This window comes from Ceratotherium simum, chromosome 20 (assembly GCF_057802395.1).
Source record: "Ceratotherium simum simum isolate JZ-2026a chromosome 20, ASM5780239v1, whole genome shotgun sequence".
NCBI classification, from domain to species: domain Eukaryota; kingdom Metazoa; phylum Chordata; class Mammalia; order Perissodactyla; family Rhinocerotidae; genus Ceratotherium; species Ceratotherium simum.
The window spans coordinates 38369505-38392498 of record NC_141919.1 but is presented as its reverse complement, the minus strand read 5'-3'; the positions used below and the strand labels follow the sequence as shown (position 1 = coordinate 38392498).

The 22994-nt window shown below is 41.4% G+C and overlaps 1 protein-coding gene across 4 annotated transcripts in view; it reads right to left on the bottom strand.

The window, feature by feature from the left end:
- ADAMTSL1 (ADAMTS like 1) overlaps positions 1-22994 on the bottom strand; it is an 862240-nt gene that overhangs the window by 156079 nt on the left and 683167 nt on the right. For all 4 annotated transcript variants that reach the window (XM_087444657.1, XM_087444659.1, XM_087444656.1 and 1 more), the window contains 2 exons: positions 18122-18423; positions 11899-12028 (listed from right to left, as the gene is read on the bottom strand). In XM_087444657.1, coding sequence (XP_087300783.1) covers positions 11899-12028; positions 18122-18423 — 432 coding nt within the window. The remainder of the gene's footprint in view (positions 1-11898; positions 12029-18121; positions 18424-22994) is intronic.

Genomic DNA, 22994 nt, shown 5'->3' with positions numbered 1-22994 from the left:
AGTTCTATTGTTACCCACAGGGATAGAGATCCAAGAAAGCTGGTAGTAAATTAATCTGACCCATTTTAAATAGTTGGCATAATTTTACAGCATTACATGGTTATGGGACATAAATACATCAGCTCCCTGGTAATTAATTGAGAGCAACTCAAATAATGAGATACCAGAGATACTCTTATAATACAGGGGAATCAAGCATATTTAGGCTCATCTGGAAGACTGAAGGGGCACAGAAGGAAGGACAAAAACTGCCCCAAGGGCCTTTGAAGTACCTGGATTGGGACCTTGGGGGAATATCTAAGCCGTATATCAATAACATGTTTCATTAGAATTTTAGAAAACTAATATTATGACATCTATAAGAACAAGAGTCTCAGCTCAGTGGTCATCTTCTCTGGGTCATCCTCCCTGACCTGGATTAGGTGACTCATCTCAGTGTTCCCAGAAGACAGGCATTCCTATCTCTACTCTGGCCATTATGACTGTGCATTGTAATGCTCTGTTTGTGTACTGGCCTCCCAATAAGCTGTTAGTGCCTGGCCCAGGGTCTATGTCCTAGACTTGTTTGTTTCTTCAGAGCCTACAACACAGTAAGAGTTTAATAAATGTTTGCTGAAATGTTTTCCCTTAACTAGCGGAAAATGCCCACCTTCCAGAGGCTAGGGCTTATATAAGGAGATAATCAGGGGCCAGGTATCTTTGGCTTAGACTGGGCAGCCCCTTTTCTCTGTAACAGAGCTTGTCTCTCCTTCCTTCAGGAAAAAAGGTAAGAGCCTCAGTTACCTAAAGTGCACACAAATCACCCACATCCTCCAACCTAGGAACAACTTCTTGCAGAGATATATTTTAAAAACACAGCTAATACCTGCTACTATTTACTGAGTACTTAATATGTGCTAGGTACTGTGCGAAGCACTTAACAGACATATCCTCACAACAATTACCTAAGAGTTAAAGATGAAGAAACTGAAGCTCAGAAAAGCTAAACCATCTTCCCAAGGCCAATGAGCAGGTAAGCTATATGAAATGGATTTTATCCTAGATTTGTACAACTCCCACGGCCATGCTCTTAAGGCTGGAATGAAGGACTGGGGATCTGTCACTTACACCATAGTGTGAATTAGCTTAGGTAGTTTTGTTTTCCTAATTTTTACTTGGGTTGAACTGAATGAATGGAGGAATGGGTACAAGAAAAAGGGTTGAAAGAACTGGGGCCCTGTACAAGTGGTAGAGAAGGGTCATCTGGGAATCTTGGTAGTCAGAGGGCAAGGTGATTAGGATCAAGTCTCTGGGGGAGAGAGGAAAGAGGTAATGGGGAAGAGTCAGAGAAGACAGTAGCACAGAGAAGGAGGCAGGGACCCAGGGTTGTACTGGGGAAACTGGGGAAAGCGAAGTGTGCGTGTGTGTGTGTGTGTGTGTGTGTAAGAGAGTAATGGTGTTGGTAATTTACAACAGGAACAGCTCATCAGCCAAGCATCAACTAAGCCAGCAGTTGTTAGTAGTGGCAGAGCAAAAATGCAAAGCTCCAAGACAGCCACCAATGTCTTCCAGATTCAAAAGCTCAGGCTGCGTCTTTCTGTGTGACTTAGTATTTCTTTACAAAAATGTTTTCTTAGGCACTGAGTGCTTTGCCTAATGACTCAGTGCTGGGTTTTAAGACAGTCACTTTACGTCTCTTTGATTTCTCTTTTTGCATGGTTCATTTCCTGTATGTTTGGCTTTGCCCTGAGAAGTGTGTGCTCTAATGAGTTTTTCACTGTCCCTTAAGCACTAGCTTTTCCCAAGAGTCGGGTTCTACTCTTGGCAACTGAGAGTATGAAATGAAGGTTGTCTGCTGGAGAGAAAGAAAGAAGAGCCCGTTAACTTGTTTGTGATCTTCACTAGGTTATAAGCTACCCTGGGGTTAGGTGGACTGGTTCTTTTCACTGTGGTAATTCTCATGCCTAGAGCTTAGTGCCTAGTATAGGACAGGGGATGGAGGGATGGATGGAGGGATGGAGGGATGGAAGGATAGAGGATGTATAAACATCATTAATAGAGGCAAAGACTGAACCACAAGCTCTTTAGTAATGACTTTGGAATTAAACATAACTTGTTCCAAATCTGAACCTGCCACTGGCTAGTTACATGATCCCTCTAAAGACTCAGTTTCCTCAGCTGTAAAGTTAGGATAGGAAGAGTAAATCCTCATAAAACTGTGGGGAAGATTAAACAAAATGATGTATGTACAGTGATGAGCACAGTGCCCAGCATATTGTAAGCTCCCCATAAATGCAAGCTATTAGGGAAGCCCTGTGTTGCTCAAAGATGGCTCGTGAAGGTTAGCAAGGATGTGGGGGCAAGATGGCCTGAAACTTACCTGTACCCTGGGTTTGATTTTACTTCTTTTCTTTCCTTTACACTCTTTTATTTCCTTCCTTCTTCCCTTTCCTCCTCTCTCCCACAAGTATGTGGGGAGACAACTGGCTAGGAACAATATTATTTATATAAGCTTCCTGATTTCTTCCTGACTTATCACAGGCTTTTCCGACCATCAGGACACAGCTGCTCATTTCCAGGACTCACACCTCACTTGCCCACAGGCCTTACTTCCTTCAATCATGTCACACAGGATATTAGCTTTTTAGGGATATTTGGACTCTGTCTCCCCTGCTCCCACTGCATCATCTCATTACTGTTCTTAAAAAACACACCTTATTGGATTAGGTGTTAAAGTCAAATGAAATGTCCCAACAACTGCTACCTTTTGCAGGCCTGGTGGAATCCATGAGAACCAGCCGCTCTGCTTCCTGTTCTAGAACTGCCTAAGAGATCTGGCAAGGGTTGTTCAGAAAGCTGGCTTTAAGCTAGGTTCTATTTACACCTTCCCCTTTGCTCCCACACTAGCTGGTTAAGAAAATTTAGGAATAAACTGCAATGGCTATAAAATAAATATGAAGGTCTTCTTATATCACATGGTTTCCCGCATCAGGAACCAAGAGGGATGGCAGACCCCTGTTCTTTTGAGTGTCTACTACATGAGGTAGGAACTAGCTGGATGTTCTACATATGTGACTATGCTTACAACACCCTTTGTGGTGTGGACAATTATCTTTATTTTACAGTTAAGGACAACTGAGTCTTTGAGCGGTTAAAGTAGCTGGCTAAAGGCCACAAAGCCAGTAAGGGAGCCAACATCTCTCTGACCTCAAAACCCACAATTTCTCCCTTATTCCAGGCAGTCTCCCTATTTCTGGTGGGGAATATTCAGCTTTGGCATTGCCAAGTCTCCTTTTGGTTCTTGCCCTGAAGTTGCCCCATCCCCAAGTTTTGCCAAGATTCCTATCAGGAAAAATACAGTGTCTGATAAAAAAAAAAAAATCATGCTAAGATGCTAATAAGCTACCTCTCCCAGAGACATGCACGCCATCAGAGCAAACCCATGGCTTTGGTATTTAAACCACTGCTAATAGTGGAATAAGTGTCAAATTCTATGCAATCTGGGTAGAGGGTTGTTTTTGGCTCTTTGAACCACACGAGTAGCTACCTCCGGCCAGCCAGAAAGGTGGTTATGTCCACCCACTCAGAAAGCAGAGTCAAGAGCAGTAAGTGCAGAGAATGCACCACTTTTGGCTGTTCTAGCATACAGCCTATGGCCTGTGCCCATGTCTGTCTAGGTCTCAAGGACCGTCACCCCACAAGTGAAATTAGAAGCCCTATGAGAAAGCAACGAGCATCTCGTGAGTCTGGAAGCTGTGTTAATCCAATGACAATCATTCTAGGCTTCAATGTGTTACTAACGCAAACAACAAAATTTCCTACAGCCCCAGTAAAGATAACAACACGATAAAGAAAAAAAGGAATGGTAAAGACAAGGATGAAGGAAGAACTCTGATTCACCATAGGAAAGGCAGTGGTTGGCTGGGCTCTGCTTTGTGACAGATCTTTCTGTAACTGTGGCAGATAACCTAAGAACTGCCTGACCCTGGGCTGGACCCATGACAGGAATAATATTTTCAGAAGGATGAACTGTTTCTGAACTGTATCCTCCAGGTTATTGGGCCCAAATCAGAGCATTCTCTTTTTCACTCCCTCATTTTTATGTTGCTTAAACATCTCTTTTCCTCTATTTCTTTCTTGTCTTTTTCCTACTTCTTGGTTTTCCAAGTTTAAGGAACATAGTAACATAGCAGATTTCTAAAACTAAGGTCATAGGAAAACCTCTTCATCTCAAACTGCGCATAAGACCTTCTTTCAAAATTTCCAAAGAAGGCATCTGGTAGACTTAGGCATGAATAATTCTCATTTCAAAGCTTTGGCCAAATCATAGCTTGCCCTCAAATTGTTACTTCAGAACTTTAGAAACACTGGATTATAGAGAAAGGCAAAAAAAAAAAAGTAGAAAATATTTACATTGGGAGTCTCCACTCTACTTCTGTTGATTGATATGTAAGCTGGAAGGTTTTTGGAATGTAAAACTCCAGTGTTTCATCACCATATCCACAGGAGAAAGCTATGTGGTGGTGATATTTCCCTCTCCACGGTGCTTATGGGCAATGGGATTGATGGCTGGCACAGAGATGTCGGCTCTTGGAGTAGTGAAGAATGCAGGAAGTTGTTTAGTTTAATAACTATCTTTAGAGGGGCAGCACTTAAAGTCTCCAAGATAAAACAAATGTAGTGGCTTCTCCAGGACCCCTTAAAACTCTGGCTTCACCTGCTTCAGGGAAGAAAGTGGGTTTGTTCATCACTGTACCCCCAGCACAATGCCTGGCACAAAGTAGGCATTCAATAAATATTTGTTCAATGGAGGTTGACTGAAGAGAAATTCTGGTTATCTTAAAGGGCACTACAAAATTCTAAATCGAGAGACACAGACTATTTTGTATTCTTTTCCATAAGGACAAATACCATTAACGAATTATGAAAACGTTCATTTTGTCAGTGTTTCACCATCCTTGCTGCCTGAATGCTCTCGCCTAAACTTTTCTTATGGAAATGAAAGTCTTGTTCCCTGCAGACTTCTCACGGCTCCTTAGTTTATAGTTAAAGCCGGTTCCTGCTTTGTGACTAATAGAGGTTCTTTGTCTTGGGGACTTAAATTTGACTTAAGGTATTTTCCTAACAGAATTCACTTTTTCTTTCTTCCTTGGAAGCTTTAATTCCGTGCATAATTATCATTACCTTGAAAGAATCACAGAATGTTAGAGCTGGAGGGGCCTCAGGGATCATCCAGCTGCACCTCCCTTCCTTCCTTTACGACACCCTTACTTGGGGCTCTGCCCTCCTGCCAGGTGGACAGGCTGAGTCCACGCCATACTGGGTTGCTTGCGGGGGCATACAAATGCTAACATACCTAGGACAAGAGGTCATTATTACTTTCAATGAAGATGTAATGGTGTAGATCCCACAGAACACACTATTTGTGACTCTAGATGAGAAAAAGTGTGGATGCCTATAATATAATAAAAGCTAGCCACCATTTAGCGCTGTCAGACGAGCAGTCAGAGCCATCTTTCTCCAAGCAAATCTGACTGTTCCACTCCCTTCTACAGCTCTGCATTGCCTATAGGGGATAAAGTCCAGACAACTTAACCTAGCATATTGGGCTATCCTAGATCTGGTCCCTGTACACCCTCTAACACTAGCTGCCATTTCTTGTCCTTTCCTTTGTATTCATGTTTTTCCTTCTGCCTGCAACATCTCTCCTCTCTCTTCTTCACCTGGGTAATTCCTACTTAAGCTTTACGATTCAGCACAGGCATCACCTCCTCCAGAAAGACTTCCCTCAGCCTCATGCCCCACGGAACCCTGTGCTTGCCTCATTCATAGCGGCTACTGTTTTGAAATCTTCTTCCTCCATTAACTGGTAACTCCTTTAGAACAGGGATTTGTCTTCTAGTCATCTCTGAGGACCAAATACAAACAGACTGGTGTAATGAAGATTGCTCAGTGCACTTTTATTTTTTACTGAATTGAGATATAAAACACTTTCTGCCATATTTTTTGTGAGGAAGATTAACTTCAGTCAATGGTCTGTGTAAGGACTTTGCCAGAGTCCAGGCAGAATTATGTGGTCTAAGGGGCTTCCCGATTACGCAGAGGTTAAGAAACCAGGAAAGCTTCCCTCTCAGGACTTAATTGAATGGATTTGCCTAAAGCTGATGTTTCTGTCTCTCTAGAATGAGCCATTTGTGCTTTCAGGTGACATGATGGGAAGGTAGATCAAATCTCTTGATTTCTTACCCCAGATTCACAAAACAACTAAATCTATGCATGCAAAGCCATTTCTAACATCAGCAAAGTTCTTCTCACAGAGGTTTGAGGTTGATATAACAGGTGATATGTAACCACTGAATGGGCTTTCCTCAGGAGAAACGAAGTTTTAAGCCCCGAGGCAAGCATACGTGTGACGTTTACCCTTGTTGATGTCAAAATGCTGCTGGGGACAATTCTTATCACTATACCAACACATTCCTGGGTAGAGCGTAACCGAGGCTGCCACTGGGCCAATCAGGTCCAATAGTTAAGAAACAGGTCTTGGCAGATTCGTCTGTTGTAACTTGTCCATCAGTGAAAGAAAAGAGAGACAGTGTAATTACGCATGTGGATTTCCAAGAGGATGACAATAGTAATAGCATTAGCTCTCCAGAGGCGCCTGAACACGGCCTCCAAATCTGGACTCAATTTCTGTGGACGCCAGTGAGCTTTGGTGTGCTTTTGCTTTAAGCGCTTAAAAGTTAGTATGGACAGAGCCAAAAGGCAGCATATGGAAACTCTGGGAACACAGCAGAAGATAAACCAATATTTAGAGAACATGTTGAAACAGTAACCCTTAAAACAAGTTGTCAAAGGGGAAGGTGCCTGCAAAGCTTTGAAAACTCCATCAAATAAATTAAAACATGGTTGTGTAAAAGGCAACACCTTCTGCTCTAGCCATTTTAGGCTAATATAAAAGAAAATTAGAAATTGGAAATCATTTGCTGCTAGCACGCATGGATTTTGTTAGCGTACAATAAAATAGGCATTCTGAAGTTTGCTTTTAAAGAAGGGACTCTGTAACCTTTAAGACGTTTTTCTTAACTCTCTCGTCTCAAATAGGGATTCTCAACCTTTTTTATAGTTCTTGCTGGTTCTAGGGACCACTTGAGGTCTGAGAAAAGAGATCGGGGTTGGGTCGGGGGGCAGACACCAAGTACTATTCCTGGAATTATGGGCTTTTTTTCCCCTTGACTGTTTATCTATTCTGCACCACTCAGCTGTTCTCTGTTGCACAGAAATAAAAGTTTAGTTTAAAAAGTATGTTAGAACAAAGCTGTAGAAATTGCCTGGAATTTCCTTCATTTTCAGCCATCTGGCTTTCATTGCTTACTCTTTCCCCTCCTCCATGTACGTTTACCAAATCTTTTCAACACACACTGGCCAAGCTATCAAATGCTTATAATTAATAACAGTCATAGTCCTTTTTTTTCTTTTAAGGTAGTACTTTCTGGCTTTCCTTGGGCTGCTCATGTCATTGCTAGTATGAACCAGGGAGATGGTTGATAAGGCTTAACAATTAAGACAGCTGAATAAGAGAGAAAATCTAATCAAATTTGAGTTAAGTCCTGAATACAAAAATTATGTTTTATTTCAAACTAAAAGTGTTTCTCACCAAGAAATGAAAGGGAAGGAGAAGAGAATTAATTTTTCTGGCGCCTACTATGATTCTATTTAGAGATGAAGAATCTGATGATCTAAAAACATATATGACCTCTTGAAGATCACATAGCTAAACAGGATGGAGCAGAATTTGAACACAGGTCTACATCTATATGATGGGTTTGATTTTGGTGGTCTTAGGGGTGGGAATGATCTTTATTGTATATTATTAAGTGAAAAATCAAGTTGGCAAACATTACATACAATATGACCCAATTTACAAAAGGAAGAAAACCTTATATATTTGTATATGTTCATATATGTATATAAATTCATAGACAAGGTCTGGAGAGGTATGCACCAAACCATTAACAGTGGTTATTTCTGGGGAGAAGGAGGAGTGGAACTATAGAGCCTGGCAGTAAAAGGGGAGTATATGCCTTTCTTTCTTGATGACTTCTGCTACGCTTGACTTTTAAAGAATGAGAATATTCATGTTTTACTTGTATAATTATAATACTCAGAAACATATATTGGGAACAGGAGGCTGACTTTTTTCCAAATGACTGATCTTAGCTCCTTTTTGGATATTTCTCCCTTAAGCTGGTCTAACCCACCAGTGAGGGTAGGCAGGGGGGGAGAGGGGCTTCTAGATACCAATTACTCAGATGGTGGTAAAGGTGTCTAAAATTATTTTTCTTTCTTGTAATGATAACTTCTTTGTTGTCAACTTTGATGCAAAATTCTCATTGTCAGCTCACAAGAAAAATGATCCTAATTTCTTCTGGCCAATTTTAGGCAAGACTGTTAAGGGATTAACGCCTGTCCTCCACATACCACCTTCCATCTCTCCTAACAACCAAACTCCTCCCTGGGTAACGCTAACAATTTACTCAACCTCCATCGTGTCCACTCTCTCCTCTATTAAAGCTTGCCCTCCTACTCTTATGTTGGGGATACTTTGCTGTACATGGCTGCTAATATACTTTTCCAAAGGCTGTTTATATTTAAATTTGTATTTAAAGACTCAGGCTTAAGGAAGGGACTCTAATAATGGCATTTTCAGCACCATCTGGTGGGTGGGAGAGAAGAGATAAGCGGGATGGAGAGCGGAGATAGCACTGGGATCTTCCCAGCTATCATTAACAACAGGTCTAAACATTACTACTTACAAATTTGGCCCTAGTCCTTTATACTCATTTATTCAATAAACAATAATAAGCACCCGCTATGTGTCAGACATTAAGTTAGGCGCTAGCTGCATAGAGAGGAGGATTAAGACATAAAACTGATAGCAAGGTCTTAAAATATAGTCCTCTTCAATAAATAACTACTATTTTTTTAAGCGCCCTAAAAAAAAAAATTTGCAGGCAGTCTACACGCATGCGCGCACACGGCACAATCAGAATCCCTCCAGCTTGAGAACATGCCGCGCCTGCTGTGAATAGCTTGGTATGCGAAAGCATCTGCTTAAACCTGGTGAAAGCCCGACACATGCTTCCGATACCAGCTCTGCCACTCACACGAAGTAAGTCAGGGGAAGGTAAGGTTAAGCTTAGGAAGATGCCCAGATACGACATGCCCTCTAGGGCCTTTGGTATTCCCTGTGTGATCTGATAACTCTGACCACACACGTGAGGAAAAGCCGCTTCATAACTGGTGTTCTATAGGACTAACAACTGCCTGGCAAAGCGACTTTATCTTAACGAACAGCCACCTCTCTGAGACATAAGCCCTGTGACCAAGACTTGAAACATCATTTCTACAGGTCCTATGGAAAATGCTATGGTTTTTTGAACACATGGACATCAGCACAGACCAAGAGCCCAAAACACAGTGTATAGAAACTCGGGGCCCATCAGAGGACATCCTAAAATGTGCAGGGAACACTAACCCATGCACAATAATAACTGTGAATTAAAGATTTAATTACTCCCAACTGAACAGAAGGTGCTTGAGAAAACACCACCAACTATCATGCCCCTACCAAACACATTTTCTCTTCTCTTCATATACATCTTACACCAACCTTCAGAAAGAGAGGATTTTTTTTCACCCCGATGTCATACTGAAAGATTCCACAAGAGATGCACCTCCATATGTTTCTCACTTTTAAGATGAAAATCTGCTTTGGCTCTTGGCTGAGAGATGAAGAGAGCCAGTCATATCAGGCCACTGTACTTTCGCCCTCTTTGTTGTTTTAATTAGCATCAGTTTACAAATGCTCAGCTGTGTGTGGTTGGCCCAAGAAATTCCTGGCTGTGCCAGTGAGAGAGGTCTTGAGTATCAGTCTGACAATGGGCTGGTGAAAAATCCAACCGAATTTATGTGGAGCAAATGCAATAAAGTTAAGCCTAACAAGAGTCCTTGTCTGGGAGTCAATAAAAAGGTCATAGAGTAAATTAAGCTTATCTAATTTAACCATAGTCAGTACTTTGAGGATGGGAAGTAACATCTTGTGTCCTGTTTTCTCTGCTGCCCCAGGAAGGGATGGCTTTAGTGGCCACAAATCCCAGATGATTTTCAACTAGTCCCAGTACTGACTCCTCGGCATTGCCTCAGCTCATCACAGCATTTAGATGTCATTGCAACACTGGGATGTGGTTAGAAGACACTTATGCTTGTTTTTAAAGTGGTAGTTAATAAGCAGAACAGAAATGACATCAATTAGCACACAGTAGCAGCAGTAGCAGTCTAATGCTTCTTCCTACACAATAATCAAGGGTCACGGAATATTTGAGGACATGGTGACCTCAGATCATCTCATACAGCCAGTGCATTTTGCAGATGTGGAAAGGGCAGACACCTTGCCCAATGCCACATAGTTGGTTGGTGACAGAGCTAGGAGGAGAAACCAGGCCCCTGGACCTCCTAGCCAAAGCCCTTGCAGGCTGTCCATGCTGAAACCACTCTGCTTCTTCCTACGTGGGGAGAATGCAGTCAAATAGGAGGGCTTTGTACCCCTTGCGCATGCAGTTAGGTCTTAGGTTCACCCAAGTGGAGAACTGTGAGGTTAGCACAAAGATGAGGGACCAAGTTAGACAGGGACAGAATAGACGTTTCTCAGGACTCCATGCACTGGATCTAGCTTTTCTGCATCCAGCCCCTGACTCTGTTTTATGATCTGCTGTTCTCATGGGCAGGGTGCTGCTCCAAGCAGTGGCTGAGTGATTTTCTGGGTGCCTTGGAGAATATGGCACTAGTGGCCCTCCTCACTTCTGCATTTGAAGAGGGAAGCCAGGCCCACCATTCAGATCAATATATGGAACAGCTCTGGTGACCAGCAGAAGTGTCAGTGTGAGACTGTGCCCTAATCTGGTCTGAGGAGGCTTGTAATCTATACCCTCTAAGTCCCAAAGAAAGTCACCTAGTTGGCTGAGAAATAGACAAGCAGCATCAGATGACCAGCAAACTATTGTTAATTCCTGAAGGCAACACATTGCTTCTTACATGATACTTTGCAGAAACAGAAGAAATATCGTTCAGAAACGGCATTCCCCTTCGTATCTAGGATATGACCTTATCCAGTAACATTCTTCATCCCATCAGCAGACTTGAAAGTCTGGCTTTGGTTCTTTAAACATCTCCCTTAGAAACTGGAATCATAGATGAGATGGTTTAGCTTCTGCAGAGATTTGCTCCAAAGAAGTATCTGAAGTCAAGTCTCTCAAGACACCATAAAATTGTGTGGACTGAAGCAGTGATTGGATTGATTAACTAAGACTCAAGGTTGGGTAATAATGAGACCCCGTCAGGACTGAACAATGAAATGCTCTAATTGATTTTATGCACGTAGAATGACACACACACACACCCCGGAGCATGCTATAATGAATCTGCATGCTCTGTGCATACAGATTTCACAGTGGATCAATTATAACACCCAGATGCTTTGGTTCCTTATACCCTGCAATCCATGAGCCAACTTACTACTATGATGTGAGGGCTTGGGACACAGGCTAAAATGTGGCTGAGACCACGAAGTCTGTGGTCAGTTCATGTTCCCTTCAGGAGAAAGCAGCAATGCAGGACATGCACATACTGGCCGTGCCGCGGGGCTCGTGCACGGAGCCTTCTGGACCCTGAGCATGACCACCAGGCTGGAATTCCAAAGTCCTGGTTTCAATTAAATTTAAGTGGATTTGACTAAAAGTCTGAACCGATGCTAATTGGTTTTCAAAACACTGGATAACAATAAGTGTTCTGGGCTTGCCCATGGACAGATGCACCCAGTTCTGAACAGGCTCCTGGGTAGCCGGGCAGGCAACACACCCTTACCTTGCAGGGCAGGGATCCAAACTGCAGGATTTCAGGAGCTGCGGGGGCCGGCGGCTGGTCACGCACAGGTTCTCATCAGCAGGCTCCCGCGTCTGTTTGTTGAGGCAGCTCACCACAGCCTCCTGGACACCTGTGTACAAATCACACTGTCAGGCCAGAGTGGGCGTGTGTGGGGTGATGAAGTGTAGACAAGGCAGCTGGTGGGAGGGCTCTGGGATGTTAGGACTTTCACTGCGTGTCAGAGATGGCAGTTTAAAGCCTGGGACGGCCCATCTTGTCAAGCATCACTGAATCTGGGAGAAAGTATTCAGAAGCTGGTGCCTCTGGAAGCTTGCCTCTTGAGGAAGGCAACTCCCTCAAAGAGGAGAGGCTGCTACCAGTGTTGTTGAAATGCTTTAAAAAAATGCCACCATACCAGGGGCCGGCCCAGTGGTATAGTGGTTAAGTTCGCACACTCTGCTTCAGCAGGCCAAGGTTCGCAGGTTTGGATCCTGGGCACGGACCTACGCACGGCTTATCAAGCCATGCTGGGGCAGGTGTCCCACATATAAAGTAGAGGAAGATGGGCATGGATGTTAGCCCAGGGCCAATCTTCCTCAGCAAAAAGAGGAGGATTGGCAACAGATGTTAGCTTTAACAACAGATGTTAGCTCAGGGCTAATCTTCCTCATACCCATACATACACAAAATGTCACCACGCCATATAGCTGCCGATGCTGAAATGTGATAATTTAATGCAGAAGGAGGGCAGAGTGACAAAAAAAAATGGCCCCAAGACCTTCACAAGTTATATTTTAATCAATAGGAGATTGTTGTATTTGGAAAGGAGGCCAAGAGCAACGTTTAATATCCAACGTTCTGTAAATTGCTGTTTTCCTGGGGCCTTGCATCCAGGACTCCAGTCTCTGTTGGTTTCCTTTTGATTCTAGTTCATTTCTTTTGTGACCTAGGGCAGCTTTGGAAGTTGGAACAAAGAAAGAGGAAAAGATATATAATGAATACATCCGTGGAAGACAATTTCCTCTATGTCCATGGAAAACAATGTTCCCACTGACAGCTGCACGCCCCTGGCTCAGAGCTGGTAAAACAGCAGTTTGAGCAATGACTGGCACAGGTTACTTGGCATGTCTTCCAAGGTGGTATGCAGAGAACCTCATGGAGACTTTCCTGGACAAGGAAACATTTAACTGGTTAAGGTAATGACGAGACATTTCATTCTGGTGCCCACAGTCATAATAACAATAGTCAAAATCCCCGGGTTGCACATTATTAGCCAGGTACCAAGGCTAAGAGGTTGACGTGTTATTCGATCCTCTCAACCACTCCATGAGGTAAGCACTATTTTTATCTCCATTTTACAGATAAGAAAACTGAGGTTTAGAAGGATGAAAAGACTTGCTGAGGTCACACAGTTGATGAATGGCGAAGCTATGCCTTAGCATTGGAGTGTTAATGACTGACAGCATTAACATTTAAAAATATGAAAAGGCTGTTATATCTGCTGGAGATCCTCAGGAATAACCTAGACATTTGTCTGGAATCATTTCAGCAGAGTTCAGTTTAAGGAAGAGGCAAGACAGGACATTCTCAATAACGTGCTTTCAGTCATACATAGCTGTGTATAAAGATGTACATCTAAAGATATCTGTCTGTAGTTAAATATTTGTATATAGTTATAGCAGAGTATGTGACAGTCCATATAATTAGTTTTATATATAAATCCTTGTGCATTTTCTTGTTTTTATTTTCTGCATTGCTTTGTCAATTAGTACTTAATACAGTACAACTGGCCCATCACTTCTTAGTCTTGTTTCTTCCCTGCTTTTTTCTCCTCTATGTTTCTCCAAGGAGTTATCAGCCCTAACGCCTCCTAAGGTGATGTTACACTGACTTAGGTCACTCAGCAAGACCATCATTTAGAAAGTGACAATTTAAAGCCAGAATCTGAATCCCCTTTCTTTATTCCAAGTAAGTCTGATAAATCAAATATATTTTTTTTAATCAGCCACGTTATTTACCCTGTGGCCATGAATGTAAATTGTCTTTTTTCTAAGCTTCTCATGAGCTTCAAAATTTAATTTAAATATATCACAGCCAATTCAGGGTGGATCATTTGAGATTCATACTAGATATTCAAGTTACTCCATCATATTCTGTAATGCTGACTACAGGGTGTTCTCTGGGTTGCAGCTGGGGTGAACCACTTAAAATTCATGATATGATGATTTAGCAAAACATTTCACAAGAAATTGTTGATATCATCACTGATAGCTCCCACTGGAATAGCCTGCCATTATTAAGGTAATGACGACAAGGCACTGGATGAAGCTAACAATTCCATACAGAATCTAGAACTGTGGTTATATTAGAAATTAAGTTTTCAATGCATTTACCTACCTGGCAATATTTAAGAGATTCTACATATTGCTCTAAAGTAAAATATATTTTGGCTTTATTCAGCTACTGAACATCTTATGAAATTGAGTTGACAATCTGAGGCAGGAAGTGACCACAGGGCTTGTCACTTGCCTTACTTGAAAGTGCTTGTTTCAGGTGCGTGTGGGGTGTATGAGTGATGTCACCTGTTCCCACGTTGTGAACTCCTTGTTTCTAGAACTTAGGTCCTTCTAAGACTGCAAGGAACAGGTGTAGCAAGGGCTCAAGTCTCTAAAAGGACCTCAGTAACCTTCCCTTTTAGATATATGGAACACAAATTTACATTACCCCAAACCAATAATCATAGCTCAAGATAAAAATCACCTTTGGGTGGTTAAGTGCTGAGATGAAGCAGCATTCTAGAGTTACTAAATTCTAATCCACCACATTATAAAACAATGCACTAGGCCTCCGCAACAGTGTGCATTAAATGTCTATTGCCATAGGGGCTAGCTGCCTCAGCATTCTTGGGTGGGGCCTAGGGTGGTGGGGGAAACTAAGGACAGACCTCTGTCATCATTAAGGAGTATCTGGGACCAGCCCTGTGGTCAACACACAATAAATTTTTGTGGCATGACGAATGAAATGCCTAAAGGGCAGGGCATTCTAAACACAGCGTGCAAGTTAGGCTAACGGGAGGTGGGAAGGGGATGCCAGGAAGAAGGGACAGGGAGTGAGGCAGCTGCCCTGGAGTGGGGACTGAGGAGTTAGAAGAGGGAGGAAATGTGAGGACTTCACCTGCGAGTTCACAGTAGACTTGACCCAGAGGAGTCAGGCCAGGATATGAGAAGCCAGCTCAAGTCTGTGCTCTTTCCAAATGGGCTAAAATACGTACTTAGAAGGACATTTTAAGCCAACACAGAATACACGTTTAAGTACAGTACTTCACAATTTTGAGTTTTCCTTTGTTGACAGAAGCAAAAGGAGAAAGGATTCATGAGGAAAAGGGAACAACAGGTACAAGACTTCCCCTCTCATTCTTGCTGGAGTAAATTTCAAGTTTTCTCTCAGATTTTAATGCTGATTTTACCATCTAGGAGTTCAGTATAATAAAGCTGTTCAAGTTCAAATCTTCTCTTCTTGACACCTATTAGTTCACATACATAAAATTAAAATATAACAAGGAGATGATAGTGGGACACAGGACACAGATCTAAACAGGTTAGGCTTACTTTCAATCTTCCAGAAAATGAGATTTTCAGTGTTTATTTCTCCCGGAATAGCATAATTGTTATGTGATATTTGATGACAGTTTGGGGAAACACAGCCACCAACTACAGCCTAAATTACTAACTAGTTCCTTCTGGTTGCTACCTCTGCTAGGTGAAAGGTTACTTCTGTGTCTGTCCAGTTTCATCTCTTGAGATTGCAAAAACAATAAAATTAGCCTGACTGGCTCTATAACCCAAAATTGATTTAAAATCTATCTCTTAATCCTGCATGTTTTTGGTTGGCTTCAGCAAGAATGACTAAAAATATATATAACCTTGTGGGTTATATTTTGGTGGAAGATCAAAGTTGATAATACACTAAAATGTTATTGCCAAACACTGACATCAAAATACATGTCCCATACAGCGAAATAATTTTTTGTATGGGCATCATATGGACCACATAACCCAAGCATATTTTCACCACTTTGGAATTTTCAACTCTAAAATTTTAGGCATAAATATATTACCTTGGCACAGCAACAAGCTGTTGGTAAGTGTGCACAGTTGTTGACAGTTAAAGACCTAAGATATTTCAGTGACTTTACCCTGCCTTGGAATATAAAAGAGGTACAATTTATGTTATACAAAGATGCTCAGTTCCTACAGGCAGAGATCAATTGTATATCAAACATCCAAATCTTATTTCCAAATCAGTGTCTTTTGAAAACATTTTATATTAAAAACATTCCATATACTCTCTACACTTCAAATATTATACCCCTGGTTGATCAGCAGAATGGTTAGAATCTTAAAGATAAAGGTATCTGGTTATTTATATATTCCATTACTGGATCTATTTTTCCCATCTGCTCATCAAGTTCCAGGCTTGACTTGTAACTGAGAACCATAACAGAGAAGACCAAAAATAATTTTTTTTTCAAAGCGCATTGGTTTCAGACTAGAGATAATGATCGTTCAATTCAGGTGATCATGGAAATTTGGGATAAGCACACCCATCTGAACTCTTGAGTCATTCATTATATCGGAAAGAAGCAACTGTAGCCACCAGCTGTGGCCTTTCCACTGGACCTCTCAGTGCCTGCAGGGGCTCAGCCATCATCAAAGCTTATTTAACACTTCTTCTTTAAGCATGGAAGAAGAGATGTCCTCACTGTGAGTGGAGAACACCATAAGAACGTAGATTAGCTAAGTTCCAGGAAACTCTTCCAGAATCTGATGGAAAAACTTAGGTTTTAAAATAACAGGGCTCTCCATTAAAACACTTAAGAATTCCAGGGTTTGAAATTGGAAGACTTAGAAACAAACAAGAACCTCAAGGTCAAAACTATTAAATGTTTACTAAAAGACCTGATGGAGAAAATTGATTCTTTGCTAGTACTTGTTCCACTATTCATTCCTTTTCAACTGCATGTGAACAATTTGGGAACATGTATTCTTACATTCTCAATAATGACAAAAGATGCCTTTTTAAAGGAGTTTCCAAAATGCCATGGTTTAGAAAATGGTTTTGGGAAATAATTTTAATATATATATTTTTTATTCCGGTTAAGTAAGAAACTTTACTGTGAATGCAGAACCTTAACGTGCCAAAAGGGGTTACTGATAGCCAGTGAGAGGGATTTGGCAGGAAATCAGCCAGCATTTCCTCACCTATCAAAATCTCTCTTGGGAATAGACATGAGTGACAGTGGCAATATGAATCTAATGCATTTCCTATAGTGGTAAGAAAGATCGTAATCTTGAAGAATTAATTGTTGACTTAAAATGCCTTCCTCTCCCACTACGAATTCATTCATAACACCTAAAATAATTACTGAATCTGTTATCACCATGGAATACACCTAAGAGAACCAGGTCAATATACATGGAAACATTTAACATTCGCTAAATAATATTCATAATGAGAAAGCTTCAGGAATTCTCTAAGTGCTTAAAGAAGTGTGGTATGATGGAAAGACTCTAGACAGGGAAACAAATAAAGAGCAGGCCTAGCCCCAGCTGTCACTCACTAGCTGTGTGACCTCGAACAAGTCACTCAGTGTCTTTGTATCTTAGTTTTCTCATCTGTAAAATGGCGGTGGGATCAGACTTTAATCTTTAAACTCCTTTCTGGTTCCAGGTAACCACAGTGTTAACGGTCTTTTATATACCCTTTCCCTTTGCAAATAGGTATTACCTTGGGAAGTCAGCTGAGTAAATCAGAGGGACTATAACCTATTGTTGGGAATAGCAGACTTTGCCATCTTAAGTCTTGGTTCATACCACATGCACCGAGGCAAGGGCATAGATAAATAAAACTGAATGTTGAGAGCGTTGCCAGGTCGGTGTCAACCCTGTTTCTCAGTCAGATACACTGGGATATATTGCAAAACATCAGAATGACAACTGAAAGTAAAAGCATTAGTTGTGCTGGCCACTCACAGCTGACACTCAAGCCCAAAGAGAAATACATCTGTGTTTTATTCAGTATGCTTTAATTTAGAATGGCTTCCTCCCTTCCTCAGCCTGCTTATCATTCTTGAGCTAGAGGCAGTCACGTGACACAGTTGCATGCAGGGTACAGAAAAAGGACAAGAAGATGGCGAGGATCTGAGCCAGAGCCCCCTTCTTACCTCCTCCACATGACTCGGAGCACTTGGTGAAGCCCTCATACTCCCAGTCATACAGCTCGTCAAAATCCTGCAGGCCTTCAAAGAAGTCACCTGTGTCTTCTAGGTTAAACTCAGGAACTTCCCCGTTGCATGGCCCTGCATAACAGGCACGCTGGGATGCCGGCTTGGGCCCTTCACATTCGTCGACGGGCAGGTCAGCCACGGACTGAGAGAAGGACAGGAGCACCTGGCACCTGACTATTCGCACCTGGGTCCCCACACCGCAGGTGACCGTGCAGGCCGACCAGGCCTCTGGGATGAACCTGCAGTCGGCAAGCAAACAAGAGGAGAGGATGAGAAGCCCCAGGAAGGAGACTGGGGGCATTGTGAGGGGCTGCATGCCACCTGCCACCACTGCCCAGTGCTGTCGCGGGATGTGCTCGGGGCTCTGCCACCCTGTCCTGCTATGGGCGCTTCAGTTTAGTTCATGAGCTCATTTGCCACTGTTTCTGGATTGGTTTCTTCACGCGAGTCATATAAACTCCCAGCTGTGAGACATTCCAGCCACAGACCACCTGCTTTCTCCCTGCTTCGCACCCACAGTGGCAGCTCTTCAGAGCAGAGAATTGGTGGTTTCTTCTCTCTTGCTCTAAATCCCAGCACTTGTGCCTCCTGCAAGATGCTGGCTCTTCTTATAGCAGACTAATACTGATACTAAAAACTACAACAAAATAAGCCCTTGGAGATATTTAAGGAAGTATTTTTTTTTAGTCTGGATCACATATTCTGTAACTTTCTTTGCTTTTCTGCTCAACGTGCTTCCCAAGATTTATTTATATGTAGAAAGAAGGTTTTTTTTTTTTTTTGTAAGTTTCCAAGAATGGAGTAAAGTCTTGTTCCTCACACATTCTTTGAATTAGTCTGGACTACAATTCTTTTTATATCATAGAGAAAAGCTGTGCTACAAATTTAAATCCACAGGCATGTCACAGTGAACGAGAGGTTCTGCACTCATACAAGTTTGTTCAACAGCCTCCACCCCCCTATTCTCCGAGAGAAGCCACAGTAGTGAGAACTTTGTTTTTCTCTGAGTTTCTCTAGAATTTAGGACAATATTCAAATTATAAAAAAGGGCCTTTTTCCTCTCACTAATCAAGAATGGCCATAACTGCAATGCCTTTGAGAGGGGCTTCAGAGAAAAAAGCCCGGAGCGAAGCACTAGCCTTTTCAAAAAGTTACTATAATAATATGGAGAAAGAATTTTGGAATAAAAAATTTTTATTTTTCCATGATCCTACTGCTTTCTCACAGGGAGTCATGCTGAGGAGGCATGCAAACCTGGCTCCTTAACCTTGACTTTGGCAGAAAAGGAAAGAACTGATAAGAAGGTTATAGCATTAAGTCCTAGCAAGTGCAAATGGTTCATATCTAGTTTAGGGAAATTAAAATTCTAACAGGAAACCAATCCAAGTTTTCAGACTGGAAGGAACATAACAAAGATGTTTCCTGGGCCTGAGCCTGGGCTGGGTGTGGAGCAGGGGGATCCGGCCAAGAGAGCCAGACATCCCCCCAAGAAGCTCACGGTGTCTGAGGCATGAAAAGAGTCCCTTCAAGAAGGTTCTGACTGAAGCATGGAAGGAGTCCCTTCTAGAAGGTTTTGACTGAGGCCTGGAAGGAGTCCCTTCTAGAAGATTCCGACTGAGGCATGGAAGGAGTCTCTTCTAGAAGGTTCTGATTGAGACATGGAAGGAGTTCCTTCTAGAAGGTTCTGACTGAGGCTTGGAAGGAATTCCTTCTAGAAGGTTCCAACTGAGGCATGGAAACTGTCCCTTCTAGAAGGTTCTGACAGGCATGGAAGGAGTCCCTTTAAGAAGGTTCTGACTAAGGCGTGGAAGGAGTCCCTTTGAGAAGAGTCTGACTGAGGCATGCATGGTAGGAGTACCTTCAAGACTCCCAGGCTGTGACCAATGGCAAGGCAGTATTTCCAGGTGAACACAGGCTCTGTGAGAGGAGCATTTTGGATTTTGTGGGGTATGTTTGTGGGTCTTTGTTGTTGCAACTACTCAACTCTGCCAATGTAGTATGAAAGCAGCCATAGATGATATGTCAACAAATGAGTGTGGCTATGTTCCAGTAAAACTTTATTTACAAAAACTGGGGTTGGGGGGATGGGAAGGGTGGTGGAAGGGTCTGAATTTGGCCTGTGGGCTATAATTTTACAACTCTTGCTCTACCCAACTCCTGCTTTTACCAAACACACTGAGATTCATAAACAATCTCCAGACTTATTTTAGGTCTTCATTTCCATCTTTTTCCATATATATAAGCTTATAAGAATGAGAAGTAGCTAAACTGATTTGTTTATGTTTTATTTTCCAAAGTGAGTCCCAGATGAAATCTAGAATATAAATGATGCACAAACTAAACCCTCAGCTGTCCTTGCCTGTAAGGTGAATCACATTGCATTTGGTCTCTTTCCAGGACCAGGAAGATACACCAAAAGCAAACAAAGTAGAAAGGGCTCCCTAAGCCCCATGAATTCGTTGCAATGGCTGAAACTGGTTTATTTTAAACCAGCATCTAGATGAAAATAAATGTGTGTGTGTGTGTGTGTGTGTGTGTGTGTGTGTATTTTCGACTGTCTAGACATTTAGGGTTAATAGCAAAAACAATAAAAATCTACTTTACGTCTCCCAAGTGAGAGTCTTATCAAATGTCAAAGAGCCTTACTAGCTTGTCTCCCAACCCACTATCCTTAGGTCTTCATCAAGTTCACACCAATTAACAACAATTTGGCTCTAAGTGGTGCTGTCTTCTGGCAGTCATCTTAATTTCTCTAGTGCATACACTGTGTGATAAAATATATTCTCTCTCGTTGAAGGCAGGAGATTATATTTCAAAAGAAAAATATCTAATAGTGCAAATGGCCAAATGAATAATAACTGTTTTACATACGAAACTTTTCCCCACATCCCTAGATCTCCCAACTCTATATTTACTATCTTGAGCTTTCTGGCCACAAGTGGGAGGAAGCAAGGTCACTGAGAGGGCAGGCAAGTGAGCTAGGAGGTTTAAATGTAACATTGAGAAGACTCAATCTGAATAGTACTTGCAGAGTAAGAACCTTTAAAATGGAGTCAACAGGTTTTTTTAAAAAAGTCCTGTTTATGTACAAATGTACAACGAAAAAGTTCTTGTTATTGAAGTTTAATTTGGGTAATTTTGAAATTCTTTTTGTCAGCAGCACTATTGCTGGATGAACGAAGAATGGCTGGATAAGTGAGTTCTTGAAAAAAGGGGCTAGAACTTCAGAGAGGACTGATGCCATTTCTGCATTTAGTCTTCCCATCTCCAGGAAATTAAAAAGAAACCTGGCAAATAAATGATTTATGCTTCTGTCTGGTCTTCGATTTGCAAGCTTAATTGTTTATTTCATGAACAAAAAACCTTATCCTTTAATTAGAGTTATTATCATAGTTCCTTTTATGAAATAGAAAACACTGATAATCAAATTCACTTGTCAATTCCCAAAGTGGTTATTAGTGGCTATTATGGAGTCAGAAGCATGGACTGAAATAATAAAAACAATCACTTTATTACTATAACGCTAAACAGAAACAATTCACTCTTGGTTAGTCTCATGCCACTGCAGATATTAGCCACAACTAGGCTCTAGTTTTATGCAGGCATGGTCTATAACTAAGATATTTAACTTTTCCTTTTCTCCTCTTACTTTCCTCTCTCCTCCTTTCTCATATACATGTTTGAAAAATCATTGGGGTTGTACAAAATATGAGTAGTGTCATAGGCATGTTATTTTGATGCTGTTACGAGCCTTGCCTCATTCTCTGGTTTCAAAATGCAAATTGAAACTTGCAGAAAATCACATTAGAAATACTTAATTTTACTTTAGTTTTCAATCTTATTACATTTGAGTTTTCAGTTGATAGGGGTTGTGGATTTCTTTTCCCTTTTCCTTTTGGTGTATGTTTGTGTATGAGAGTGGTGACATGATATTAGGGGGAGGAGAGAAGAGGGAATGAACTGAGTAGTGTAGGCAAAAATTACAAAAGACTTTAAAATAGACCCAAAGGATTACTGGGTATCCTGTTAAGTGCATCCTTCAAAGTTATTGCAATCTTTCATTGACCGTGAGCTATTTTACCACTCTATAAATTGCAGAAAACTGATAATGCAAATGATTCTTGCCCATAGAAATACAGATTAATTGTGTCTAGTGGAATGCAATTGATTATTGGCCTATGGATAGACCCATTTTGCATCTGTTTGTAAATTCATTTCAGCATTCTTATTTGCCTAAGTATGTATGGTCCTTTCAAATTTCCTTTGAATTGGTTATAACATCTTCCTGGTTCCCTCATTGATTAATGAAGTAAATAAAATCTTTGACAGATGTTCATTTCATATTCGCATGAGAATCATGGTTTTTCCCTTTCTAAAACTTTATCATTTAACTAGTGGCCACAGAGGGATCTGGAAGATAGTATATTGGAAAAATAAAATATTGTATAAGTAATTCTACCCCAAATCAACCAGGAAGTCTTTTGTATAAATATGTCATTTGGGGTAAAAAAATCACCATACTTTATTGGTACTGATGTTATTCCATATTGCATTGTCTTATTTTTAACCCAATCTTTCTTTCTCTATTCTTTTTCTTTAGTTTTGAAAAGTTGGTTCTCCTCCTGATTCTGGGCAATCCTTGAGATGTTAATGGAGTAAAAATCTTTAGGAAAAGGTGCAGTTACCTAAACCAAAGCTGGGCATCTTGGCATCTGGAGTGAAGAGGCATTTAGATATATGAGAAAAGAAATTGCAGCTGGGTGGGAAAAAACTTGGAAAAAGGGAACGAGAAACACCTCCTCTCGTCTAT